This window comes from Octodon degus, unplaced genomic scaffold (assembly GCF_000260255.1).
Source record: "Octodon degus isolate 3935 unplaced genomic scaffold, OctDeg1.0 scaffold00002, whole genome shotgun sequence".
In the NCBI taxonomy this organism is placed as follows: Eukaryota; Metazoa; Chordata; class Mammalia; order Rodentia; family Octodontidae; genus Octodon; species Octodon degus.
The window spans coordinates 27,756,566-27,769,315 of record NW_004524578.1 but is presented as its reverse complement, the minus strand read 5'-3'; the positions used below and the strand labels follow the sequence as shown (position 1 = coordinate 27,769,315).

The following is a 12,750-nucleotide window of genomic DNA, read 5'->3' as shown; positions in this document are numbered from 1 at the left end:
ACCTCCCTAACACAAAGGGTCTGACTTGGATGGTCACTGGGCCCCACAGTGCAGGACAAGGATAGGGGTGGGGATTCACAATGCTAAGGTTCTCAGAAGAGGTAGAAGACTCACCTGAGCAGAGTGACATTGGCTGGGGAAACCTCTGGGAGTCCAAAAGGCCAGGACTGGGCCGGACTAAGCCCCACCTGGCAGTAATAGGAATTGAGGGCCGTCCTGAGGGCACAGGTTCGAAGTTTGCTCAGCTCAAGCTCAGTGTCAGGAAGCCTTGTCCCCCACAGGCCCTGCCACTTCTTCTGGCTCACTGGGAGTGGGAAGAACAAATACCCTGTCCTGTCCATCGGGCTGCTCTCCTCCTGCTTCCGGGTACCTGTCCAGATGCCTGTTCCGCGGGCCTCCCAGTTACTCCCACTCCTCGAATTTTCTGCCTCTGCTCCGTGTCCATCGCACCTCCCCAGAACCCCACAGAAGCCTACTGCAGCTCGGTGGGAGAAGGGTAGTCTCGAATTAGCCAAGCCTGGTGGATGTTCCATACCTAGGATCAGGGCCCCACAAGCCATGAGGAGCGTCAGTGTCAAGGTCGCTATCACAGCCACCATCAGAACCACAGGGCTCGGGGGCCTGGGCAGATCTAAGGGAAAGAGACACTTCTAGAGCACAACTCCCCTCTGTCCCTCTAGTCTTAAACAGCCCTGGAGACTCAGCTCTGTTACACCCAAATGCCACCCCAATTATCCTAGATAAAAAGCAATCTCTCCCTAGAACCCCTAAACACTTGGTATCTCCCATAGCAACTGCCATTTTTAGTATGTATCTATACATCTACATCTAAATACTTGTCTCACCTCCCACACTAGCCTGCATGCTCCTTGAAGGCCGAGTGTGTGCCAATGTACTTCCAACCCCCTGCCCAGCACCCAACAGTGCCTGGCATACAGCAGGCCTCTGTACATGTTTCCCAGTGCCCATGGCTCCCCACAGCCTGTGACCCAGGAGTCCGAGCCCAGGCAAAGATAAGAACTACCGGTACAAGTAATGTTATCCACAGCTAGTTTCATGCCCTCTGGGCACACACACGCAGCCAGCTGGAGCTCTGCCTGCCACTGGCAGTCTTTCAAAGGGCAATGACTGCAGTTGGGATGTCTTCGAATCTCCACTTCTCCATGGCTCTCCATGACTGTGAATAAAACAACCGACAAGGTGGGACTCTGGGGGACGAGAAGTAGGGGTGGGTATGAGACACGCGTGCCTCTTCTAGCTACATGGTTAATCCTAGCTTAGGAGCTGGGGGCAAGCAGTGCCAGGGACACAGGATAATTGGAAAACCTGGTGACTAGTGTCCAGACATCCCCCTTCTGGAACCACTGAGCCTTCAGGTATTTGAAGAGATTCCACGTCAAGGAGACACTTGACAAACACTCCTGAATGTCCCACACTGGTATCCAAAGTCGCCTTCCCAAATGTTCCTGAACTTCATAAGAGCCAGGCAGCCGAAAGTGCGGTTCAGTGGCTGCCATGGAAGTAGGCATGTTGCAGGCATGAGAAGGACCACACCAAGCAAACTGAAAGGTGGAGGTAGGGCTGGTACCTGCCAGAGGCTGCAGGTAGAGCTCACTGCTGGGGTGTACAAAGGACACCCCATCTTCCCCATCAGCCCAGAAGATGTCAGTTGATGAAGCATCACCTCCTGGAAAATTGAGTGATAGAGGGTTTAACACAAGATGGAGTGGGGATAAGATGGGGGAATAGCTGCTTCACAGTTTGGGCGCTAGTTTAGGAAGCGTGAGGAAGCCTGCCTCTCCCTGTGTGGCCTTCCCTACTCTGGCATTGCTATACAGGTGCCACATGCTCACAGTGGACACTGTGAGATCTGGACAGGATGAATCAGTTAGAACCTGGCGGCTGGTACATGCTGCCTGGACACTCATACCTGAACTTTCCAGGTCCAAGTCCTTGGCTAGGAAAAGGGAAAACCCAGCGCACACACATTCCATTTCTCTGAGAATGGAGATGATGTGTGTAAAATGCTTCCAAACTGCACAGCCCAAACAGATGCAAAGGCTGTTTCTCTTCACATGTGGCTCTCAATTCTGGACCACTTTAGGGTCCCCTACAAGACTAATAAAAACAGATGGCTAGGACCCTCCCCTGGAATTTTCAATTCAGTAGATTGGAAACAGCTAAGAGTTTTTTTTGGGGGGGGGATGGTAGCAGAGATTGAACTCAGGACCTTGAGCTTGACAGGCAAGCACTTAATCCACTGAGCTATCTCCCTGGCCTCTAAGACTTTATATTTATTTTAAAATATTATTGGAGAGTCTAAGAATTAAACCAAGGGCCTCTGTACTGAGCTACATTCCCAGCCTTTTTGTAGGTGGTTTTTTTTTTTTTTTTTGTATTTTAAAGAGGAAAAAATTCAAAAGGCAATAGGAAGGTAATAATGGTTAATACATCACATATAGTTATCTTTAAATTAGTTACTCAGAGTACAAGATACTCAATAACTACTTTTTTTTTTTAATTTCATTTATTTATTTATGTGTGTGTGTGGCCAGCTCAGCCCACCAGGGGGCGGGGCTGGCTGGCATGTGGTGCTGGGGGATTGAACCGCGGTCCCTGGGCTTTGCTAAGCTTGTTCTAAGTAGGTGCTTTAGACCACTGAGCCATCTCACCAGCCCCAATAACTACTTTTTAATTGACAATATGTAGGTATTTATTTTGAGTAATGATACAAAATAATACAAGCTATGTAACAACAGATCTGAGCAAATCAATCTATACCACTTTTTTGGGAGGTTACTGGAGTTGAGTTCAACACAGGGTCTTCTCACTAACTTACAGACCAACCTATTTTTAATTATTTTTAATGTACAGGGTGTACAGAGTCTCACTACACAGATCAGATTCATAGTGATACTGTTTTCAGCCTCCCAAGTGCTGGGACTACAGGTGCGCACCACCATGCCCAGTCTCAATCTCATTTCAGCATGCCCGGGGGGCGGGGCCAACAGCATGCCTGCCATTGAACTGGATCCCTGTGCTTTGCCTAAGCAGGAGCTTATTTTTAAAATTTTGAGAGAGAGTCAAAATCACTAATTTATCTCCCCTGGAACCGGGGATTGAACTCAGGCCCTTGAGCTTGCCAGGCAAACACTTACTCTACTGAACTATCTCCCCGGCCCCAAAATCACTAATTTGCCTAATCTGGAATTAAACTTTTTATTCTCCTTTAGCCTCCCGGAGTGCTGAGATAACAGATGTGCACCATCATGTTCAGTTCACAAATTCTTGTAGTGAAAACACCTAAAATACACTCTCTTGCTCATTTTCAAGAGTATGCTGTTATTAACCCTAATCATTACGATGTACTTTAGACTTCTTGAAATGTTTCTTCCTAAATGAAATTTTGTGTGCTCCAAATGGGTATCTCCCAACCTCTCCTCCTCAGACTGACATTCATAAATTGACTTATGTAGTTCATTGACTTCAGTAGTTCAGGCGCCCCACATTGAGAAGTACCAACTTAAACTATCAGTACTACCCTTGTCAGCTCTAAATTTTTCCCACTGCTGCAGAATGAAGTGCAAGCTTGTGATGGAAAACAATCCAGGGTGGAACCAGAGATATAGTTCAGCCACACAATGCCTACCAGGCAAGTGCATGGTCCTGAGTTCGATTCCTGATACAAAAAAGAAAAAAAAAAAAAAAAAGCCAGTAGACTTCACGACTGACTTGACCTTTAGGAAGAGCTCCTGCTCTGTTTCCCACCTGTCCTCAAACCTCTGACCTCTGCTCACCCTCAGGGCTGTTCATCCGAGGGCGCACCTACCCCGGTAGCCGCCGCCTCCACCGCCGGCAGTGCAGGCCCCGCCGCCGCCCCCGAAGCCTCCGGCCGCGGCCCAGGCAAGCGTGGCCCAGGCTTCCGCACAGCCCTGGCCACCCTCGGCTCCTTCGTGCAGTGAGCGGCCGGCCTGCAGGGAAGGAGCCCGCGACGCCCAGCCGCCTCCGCCACCTGCGGAGCGACAGAGGCAGGCAGACCAGGCGCAGGGGACCCTGCACCCGCCCAGGTCGCACGTGGTCCCCACGGCCTGACCTGCCGCTCCGCCTCTGCCGCTGTTCCCGGGCGCCTCCATACGGTTCTCTAGTCTCTCGGGGGCGGCCTGGGGGCGGCCGCCGACCTGCCGCCTCAGGTAGGCGCGACCGCCACCTCCGGCCGCCACCAGCAAGGGCTCCAGCTGGCCGGCGCGCAGCTGTGGGAAAGGTGGAGTTCAGGGGTGCTCTCTGGCAGCCACGGAAAGACGGCGACGGAGGGATCCCGGGGCTGCAGGCAGAGCCGGGATGGAGGACCTTGGGGCGGAGGGACCCTAGGGACGCGGGCGGGGACGGGGAACCCCAAGAGCGCGGGCGGAGTGCGCGCCGCGGCGCGGGCAGAACCTACCCGGAAGACATAGGTGGCGCCCCCGCCCCCGCCGCCCCCGCCCGCCCAGCGGTGCGACCCCGGGCTGCTGTCGGTCGCCTCTGTCGCTGCTTGCTCTTCGGCCAGCCCCAACTCTCCGAGGCACACGAGCTGACTTTCCGGGCTTCCCTGCGGGCACCGGGCAAAACTGGCACGGTCCAGGCCTCAGCGGGCTGCGCGGGCTCCCAGCCCCATCCAATCCCCCGGCGCCCGCTGAGCCACTCACCCCCGGGCAGGCGTCCGCCCCCTGCTGTCCCACCAGGATGAACAGCGTCTCCCCACGACCAAAGGAAAAGACCGCTGACACGAAGACACCGCGCGCCCGCGGCAGGTGGCTCTGGGCGCCTTTGCCGCCCGCAGCTCCGTAGGCTGAGATCCTGCCGAGAGAGGGTGCAGGGTCCCCGCCCTGGACACAGGTCGGTGACCTGCCAGCCCCACAAATTTTTGCCCGAGAGCCTTAGAGATTTGTAAGCGAAGCTGAAGTTATGGGGAAAATAGGTTTGCCCACCAAAGCCATTAGGTTTGAGATTCCAAGGGTGCTAATGGAAGTTCATACACCCTTTGGTGCTGCCCTGGTCACAGGCTCCAGGCCACCGTGAGCTCGGTGACTGTCGCCGCCCTTGCCGTGGTCCCACTGAAGGAGGGACACTCAAGGACTCTGGGAATGCGCCAAGACTCGATGTGGCGGGCACGTGTCCTGCCTTTCCTACTGCAGGACCTCGGACGGCAGGTCACCGCCACCACCTGGCCAGGTACTCACAGATAATGCCCTGTGCTTGGCGCCCGCCACAGCTGCACGCCTCGAAGCGGACCGGAGTCCCCCACCGACACCACCACGCTGTTCCCCGTGTACGCCCTGTCGCACTGTGCTTGTGTGGGCCCCTGAGGGCCACTGGCACCGCAGGTGGAGAACCGCCAAGGCCCTTCAGTGCCTGGGGGCAGGGAGGAAGGAAAGGATGGTTCCTGGCCAGGCCTGGGGGTCTGGGGATAGTGAGCAAAAGAAAGGGAAGGAGCCCAGAACTCACCTAGAGGACCTGGAGAGTACCCGGGCTCTAGTCCACTAGGCAGAGCCGTAACTTTTGGGTCCCAGGGGCTGGGACCTAACAGCAGAGGGGGCGAGGATGGAAGAAAAGGCCCTTGGATCCCTGAGCTGGAGCACAGAATGATCCCTGAAAAGTGGCAGGGAGACAGAGGAATTGGGAGAGGGTGCAGGAGTTAAATGGTGGGGCGGGAGGCAAGTAAAAGAGACCCCCCCCCAAAAAAAACCAACAACAACCAAAACCGAGCTAGGCGTGGTGCACCGCTGTAATCCCAGCACTCTGGGAGGCTGAGGCAGATAGAAATTCAGGGCCGGTGTGGGCAATGTAGTGACAGTGAAACCCTGTCTCAAAATTAACAACAACAACCAGAGTGATGGAACTTAATGCTAAGGTTCTGGGTTCAATCCTCAGTACCAGAAACCAAAACAAAAAACACCCTAACTGCTAGCCCCTGCTACTCGCAGCCACACCCCTAAGATCCTGCAGCCAGCGCCCACTCGAACGCGGAAGGCCCTCGCCGCTCAACGCAGTCGCTGAAGCCCCGGCTGACACCTGGCCAAGTTGCCCAGCCCCTGAACCGCCTGGAGACTGTCCGGACCCGGGTTGTGCTGTCGCCCCTCCCAAGGTAGGCCAGGGACCCCAGAGCGTGTCCCTCCTTTTCAAACTGCACGCTCCAATTTCGAAGGGCCACGCCCCGTAAATTCTTCGATTTACACCCTACAAACACAGATTAGAGAGTGTGGGCTGCGAAGGTCGGAAGCTGCCAGAGACACTCTGGCGACCTGTTCTGTCGCCGCTGACGTTCCGAACTCTAGGAAGCTCCTCCGGCTGACAGGCTCCGCCAGACCCCCCCCCCCCCCCCCCCCCCCCCCCCCCCCCCCCCCCCCCCCCTCGCGCGCACTTACCCAAAGCTCCGAGCCACAGCAACAGCCGGCCAGAGAGGCCCATCGCCCCTTCGGCGCCTGGCAGAGGCTGCCCGCTCAGACCACCGCAGCCCTCTAAAGCAGCTAGCTCACGAGAGCGCCTAGCGGTCCGCGAGGTGTCCTGGGTACCTAAAGCCAGTCCGGCCACGCCCACTCAGACCCCGGTGAGTTAGGAGGAAGGGGCGGGGCATGCGGCAGGGAGCGTCCCGGGCTTTACCGCTGGGCCCCACGCCAGACACTAGCTCTAGCCCTCATTTCTGCCACTAACTGCCCCAAGATATGATCGAGCCTAGGAGTTGAGGTTCCCATACCATACTCGTTTGAGGCAGCACCCTGGAAAGTGGCCAGCTCCATCCTTGGCCGTTCTTGGTTTCTTGGGCCAGGAGATAGTATGCCTCCTCCGTGGTGGTGGAGTGTGATCATGTATGGAAAGTACTAGTCCTTTTAGTGCTGGTATGGCCGCAGGGGAATCTCTAGGACGCCCTGAGAAATGTTTTCACACTGTTCTGCTAATGTCATGAACAATGAACTGTGATGAGCAGGTCAGGAGAGCTGGGCACTAGTGCTAGCACACCTGGTCACGGCTGAGGTACAAGGCAGAACAGGTCACTGCTGAGATGGTGCCCTACCACTTGTGAAATCCAAGGAGAGAAACTGCACCCAGGCAACTGGAAGAACCAATTTGCCCCCTTTGTGTTTTGGGTCCTCGAACTTTTATTTAAAATACTCCACCCCACACACACATTGGGGAGTGAATCCTGGGTCTTTGCACTGAACTGTTCCTGCCCTTTTTGTTTATTTTAAATTGAGACAAGGTCTTGCTAACTCACTGAGTTTTCTAGGCTGGGCTTGAACTTTTTGCCACAGGCTCCATGACTGCTGGGATTACTGGTATGCTTTACCCTGCCTGGCTTGAAAGTACTGACTCTGGGCCAGAGAGGTAGCTCAGTGGCATAAGTGCCTGCCTGGCAACTGCAAGGTCTTGAGTTCGAGCCTCAGTATCCCCCCCCCCCAAGTACTAACTTTAAGAGTTGACACTTGTTTAATGAGACACCTGAAAACAAGTTATTAGTTGATAGAATCTGAGTAAATAATGCTAGGTGGACCAAGCATGGTGCAAACACCTGTAATCAAAGCTATCTGGAGAGGCTGAGGCATGAGGATTCTAAATTCAAGAACAGGCTGGCCAATTTATTTTTTTTTTTATTTTTTTTTAAATATTTATTTATTTTTTATTTATTACATTTATTTATTGTGTGTGTGTGTGTGCAGGCTGGCCAATTTAGCCAGACTCTTGTTTCAAAATAAAGAGACAGGATGCAGCTCAGCACCCTCTGGGTTCAATCCCTAGTACTGAGAGATAGCTCAGTGTAATAAGTGCTTGCCTGGCAAACACAAGATCCTGAGTTCAATCCCCGGTACCACCAAAAAAAAAAACCCAACTCTTCCTCACCACCAGCCTACAAAGGTGGCAGCCATGGCAGCCCTCAGAGCCCTCATGAAGCCTAAGATCATCAAAAAGAGGACCAAGATGTTCATCTGGTACCAGTCAGACCAGTATGTCAAAATTAAGCACAACTGGCAGAAACCCAGAGGCATCAACAACAGGGTGCTGAGAAGGTTCAAGGACCAGATCTTGATGCCCAACATAGATTACAGGAATAATAAAAAGACAAAGCACATGCTGCCCAGTGGCTTCCGGAAGTTCCTGGTACACAATGTTAAGGAGCTGGAGGTGCTGCTGATGTGCAACACGTCTTACTGCAGAGATTGCTCATGTCTCCTCTAAGAACTGCAAGGCCATCGTGGAAAGAGCAGCCTAGCTAGCCATCGCATTCACCAATCCCAATGCTAGGCCGCGCAGTGAAGAAAATGAATAGACGGCCTGTGTGCATGTTTATTTGTGCTTCAGTAAAACCACAAAAAACAAAAAACCTGGAAGTCATGGCCTAGTTAATGGCAGACATTCCACTATGAGGTGGACACTTCACAAGGTCCGAGTGAACTGGATTCTCAAATTGTGGTTGTTCAGGATAGCAACACCAGTAACACCTGGGAACTCTTTAGAAATGGAAATTCTTGGCCTGGTTTCAGATGCTCTGACTCACAGCACTCATGAGGCCGAGGAAGAACTGACATGAGTTAAGGGCAGTCTGAACTATATAGTGACAGCCTGTCTCAAAAAACAACACACCAGAGGGCCAACCAAATAGCTCAGCAGGGGCCGGGGAGATGGCTCAGTAGAATAAGCGCTTGCCAGGCAAGGACAAGGACCTGAGTTCAATCCCTGGTTCCGCCAAAAAAAAAAAAAAAAAAAAAAAAGCTCAGCAGATTAAAATGCCTGTAGGGGCCTGGAGTTCCAGCCCCTGGCCTGCTGTGTTGGCCCCACCCCCGGGGCGCTGTGAAGGATAAAGACTGGGCATGGTAGCACACCTGTAATCCCAGCACTTGGGAGGCTGTAACAGGAGGATCACAAGACTGATATATGCAGTGAGACCCTGTGCACCCTGTCCTAAATACAAAGAAAAAAAAAAAACCCAACAGATGTACTGACTGAAACTCTGGTGGTAGTGTCCAGCAATATTTTAACGTTTACAAGTGATTTTTGTCATGTGAACTTGAGAAATGCAGATATAGTAACTGCTTAATAAAATCCATTGGACAGTTCTATATTCATCAACTCCATCTCTGGGGATGGGCTCTACTAACAGAGCTGGGCCTGGCACCCTGCACTCACTTTGCAGATAGAACACTGGTAACACTACATGGCAATGACAATGTAAGCCTAAGTGTCAGAATTTGGAACTTTCCTTTTGGACAAAAGGAAGATCTAGAAATTCTAGCAGGATGAAGAGGTGAACCAGTTAATGCTCTAGTCTACTCCTTCCAGCCAGACCTGGTCCTACAGTGGACTGGTGCTACTGCAGTTCTGTACCACCTTGTTGTCTGATGACTTCCTGTCTCAGGGGCATAGGTAGTGCTAACAGAACCACAGATGCTGCCTCATGGAGGATGTCCACGCTCCTTGGGATAATCTACCCCTCCAACCAATTCTGAACAAACATGACTAAAATCAATCTGGCTAAGAATGGCAGTGATCTCCTGTAATCCCAGCACTTAAGAGGCTGAGGCAGTATGCTGCAAGTTCCAGGGCAGTGTGTGTTACTAACACAGTGAGCTCAAGGTCAACCTGAACTACGCAGCTGGACCCTCTCTCAGAAAAAAACCAAACAAACAAATCAAAATAAAAACAAAGTCAATGCAAATCACTGGGAAACTAAAAAGAATCTTTCAGTGTGCAGCATAACATCCATATCCCCTGGCCCAGGATGGGGGTTAGGGGTGGGTAAGAAGCATAGTCATGTAGCAGAGCAATCCTCAGATCCTGAGCTCTACGTATCAGGTTGGAAAAGAAAGGCTATGTTCCATAAGAGCTCTAGCAGTGTGCTCTTTCCAGGCAAGTCTTGCTCCTTTGTGCTTGGCCGCCCCTAGGATGTGATGTCCTCTGGCGTGGCTGGGGAAGGAATCCATCTCTCCACCCACAGTCTGAGACTCTAGGTTTCTGTTGCTCCATCCTGCAGCACCCCTGAAGCCAGTGTCTGGAGGTACTGCTGCCGCAGTGGGGGCAACTGGGAATATAGCTCAAAGCCTTCTGGGAGGCTGGAACTGGGAAGCTTATAATAGAGGAGATGCTGTCGGAGACCCTGCAGAGAAGGAAGAAAGTTTATGAGATGGGGAACGAGACTACGGTCTCCGCCTTCCAAGTCCTTTTAGGCCCTTGCCTACCTCATCTGTCAGCAGCCATGTTTTCTGTAGCATGCTCCTTCGGACAGTCTTCATCTCATCCTAGGAGCACAATGGGATAGGTGATGCTAAGCCCAGGACTGGCACCACCACTGGCTTCTCCTGACCTCACCTCTCCCAGTTGGCCCTGAAGCAGCCTAGTCACTAGAAGTGGAACTTACTGAGCTCTTTGGGTCCTGGGAGAATATGAAGCTATTGACATGAGCCACAGCCACAGCATAGAGCACAGGGCACCACTGCGGATGGAGTGCACCAGTGACCAGCACCCGGAAGTAGAGCCGAAGCAGGGCCAGGTTATCTTCAGGAGGCCTTGTGTAGTACTCCAGGGGCACAGGCAGCTGTGACAGAAGAAGTGACACGTGTTGAAGGGCAGTGTGTGCATCACTGGGTAACAAGGCAGACATCGGATGGTCATGTGAGGGCAGAGATCAGGTCTGTCCATACAACAGACATCCACCCTTCTCTAGCAGGTGGATAAGGGCAAGCAGACCAAAGAGCTCGTGAGAATCCTTATTGCTTTATACTTAATAAACTTAATAAAAAAATTTTCTCAGCACTGGGGGTCAAAGTCAGGCCTTGTGCATGCTAAATAAATAGTGCTTATCCTTAAACTGTTTTTTACATTTACATCTCCGTTGTTTCAGCGGGCCTTGAACTTGTGATCCTCCTGCCTCAGCCTCCATAGTAGCTGGGATTGCAGGAGTATACTACAATGTAATATTTTATTTATTTATTGAGACAGGATTTTGATATATTGCCAAGGCTGGACTGGAATTTATAATCCACCTGTCTCAGCCTCCCAAATGCTTAGATTATAAGCATGTGTCCCTGTAGCCAGCTGCAACATAATGTTTTGTTTTGTTTTGTTTTTTGGACGCCCAAAATGCCTTTAGGGCATTTGTGGTTTGTCTTGACTATCTGTGTTCGAACCACAGAAGCTTGAGCTTGAGGGCTTTGTTTCCGCAGGCATTTAAACAGCTGAGCTATTGGGCAGGCCCCCAACATAATGTTTTTTTCCTTTCCTGAGATGCAGTCTCGCTATGCCGTTCAGGCTGCCTTGAGCTCACTCTGTAGCCCAGGCTGGTCTTGAACTCACAGTGATCCTACTTCAGCCCCCCCCCCCCCCCCGTAGGGATTACAGGCATGCACCACTATACTCAGCAAGATTATTTTCTTTTTACTTCCTAAAAATATTTTTTCTTTTTAGTTCTCTTTTTATAAGATATACTTATATAATGTATGTACATATATTTATATAATGTAAACAGCTCTTTTAAATTCTCCAGGATTATAAGGAAAAAAAAAATCTAGTCTTAAGAAAAAAATATAGGGACTGGTGAGATGGCTCAGTGGTCTAAAGCACCTACTTAGAACAAGCTAAGCTAAGCAAAACACAGGGACCAGGGTTCAATCCCCCAGCACCACATGCCAGCCAGCCCCGCCCCCTGGTGGGCTGAACTGGCCACACACACACAAAATAAATAAATAAATAAATAAAGTATTTAAAAAAAAAAAGAAAAAAATATAGTGACTTTACAATTTGTAATTTCTTCTTCCCTCTCTCAGTATAGGGGATTAAACCAGGTCCTCTACACTATGCTGTATCTCCTATTCCCAGCCCTTTTTTATTTTGCTTTTTTTTTTAAGACGTGTTCTCACTGTGTAGTTCAGGCTGACTTTGAACTTACTATGCAGCCAAAGGTGGCCTCAAACTCAAGGCAATCTTCCAGCCTCAGCCTCCTGAGTGGTAGAATTACAGGCTATGCCACCATGCCTGCCCAGTTCTTTTATACTTTTGAGCCAAGATCTTGCTAAGCTGGTAAATCATCAAGGCTTGAAGTTATCTTTTTTTCCTTTGGTACTGGGAATTGAGCTGAAGGCCTTCACAGCAAGCTACATTCCAAGGCTTTTTTTATATCCCGAGACAAGCTTTTGTTAAACTGCCCAGATGGGGCTTGCACTCATATCTTCCAATCCAGACTGGGGTTATGAAGCCATGCACCACCATGCCTAGCTTAGAAAAAATCTCTTAATCTACACTGTAGCATCTTATAGACCTTGTTAATAATAAAAAGTAATGAAGAGAGCTGAGAATGTAGTTTGGTGTGAAGGCCCTGGATTCAACCCTCTATACTGTAGAAAAGAAAAAGAAATCAAAATACTATATACCAGACCATTTAAATCTTGGGGAGATGGCTCAGTAGATAAGCGCTTGACTGGCAAACGCAAGGATCTGAGTTCAATCCCCAGTTCCGCCAAAAAAAAAAAAAAAAAAAAAATCCTTTACATGGATTCTCCTAACCCCTTAAGTCCCCCAAGAAGTAAGATGAGGAGCCTGAGGCCCAGCAGAGCTCCCCGCCCTTGGGGATCCCCACTAGAGGGTAGGTCCTGCTGGGCTGAGGTACCTTGGTCAGAGGAACACCCAGAGCTCGCAGAGCTCCCACATGGTCCCCAAAGAGGGCAAGGCGCAGGGTGACACTGAACCGACGCTGCAGGGGAAGGAGGACCAGAGCCCCAAAGAGATGGT

General features: G+C 51.0%; 2 protein-coding genes and 1 pseudogene across 7 annotated transcripts in view; 1 reads left to right on the top strand and 2 right to left on the bottom strand.

The window, feature by feature from the left end:
• The window catches only part of Ltk (leukocyte receptor tyrosine kinase), a 9,749-nt gene extending 2,956 nt beyond the window's left edge, over positions 1–6,793 (bottom strand). For 3 of the 6 annotated variants that reach the window (XM_023711360.1, XM_023711381.1, XM_023711389.1), the window contains exons 1-11: positions 6,407–6,537; positions 5,482–5,630; positions 5,217–5,388; positions 4,683–4,833; positions 4,439–4,585; positions 4,094–4,250; positions 3,830–4,012; positions 1,589–1,687; positions 1,025–1,177; positions 536–631; positions 115–304 (exon numbers count right to left, since the gene is read on the bottom strand). In XM_023711360.1, the coding sequence (XP_023567128.1) occupies positions 115–304; positions 536–631; positions 1,025–1,177; positions 1,589–1,687; positions 3,830–4,012; positions 4,094–4,250; positions 4,439–4,585; positions 4,683–4,833; positions 5,217–5,388; positions 5,482–5,630; positions 6,407–6,444 (1,535 nt within the window). In that variant the 5' untranslated portion in view covers positions 6,445–6,537. Of the gene's footprint in view, positions 1–114; positions 305–535; positions 632–1,024; positions 1,178–1,588; positions 1,688–3,829; positions 4,013–4,093; positions 4,251–4,438; positions 4,586–4,682; positions 4,834–5,216; positions 5,389–5,481; positions 5,631–6,406; positions 6,538–6,730 lie in introns of those variants that run through there. The other 3 variants (XM_023711364.1, XM_023711370.1, XM_023711390.1) reach the window with 3 other exon arrangements.
• Positions 6,794–7,896: 1,103 nt separating this feature from the next.
• LOC111815764 lies at positions 7,897–8,299 on the top strand (annotated as a pseudogene).
• Positions 8,300–9,673: 1,374 nt separating this feature from the next.
• Rpap1 (RNA polymerase II associated protein 1) overlaps positions 9,674–12,750 on the bottom strand; it is a 29,784-nt gene continuing 26,707 nt past the window's right edge. The window contains exons 21-24 of the mRNA XM_023712624.1: positions 12,629–12,745; positions 10,385–10,561; positions 10,206–10,265; positions 9,674–10,123 (exon numbers count right to left, since the gene is read on the bottom strand). Of these exons, the coding sequence (XP_023568392.1) occupies positions 9,974–10,123; positions 10,206–10,265; positions 10,385–10,561; positions 12,629–12,745 (504 nt within the window). The 3' untranslated portion in view covers positions 9,674–9,973. The remainder of the gene's footprint in view (positions 10,124–10,205; positions 10,266–10,384; positions 10,562–12,628; positions 12,746–12,750) is intronic.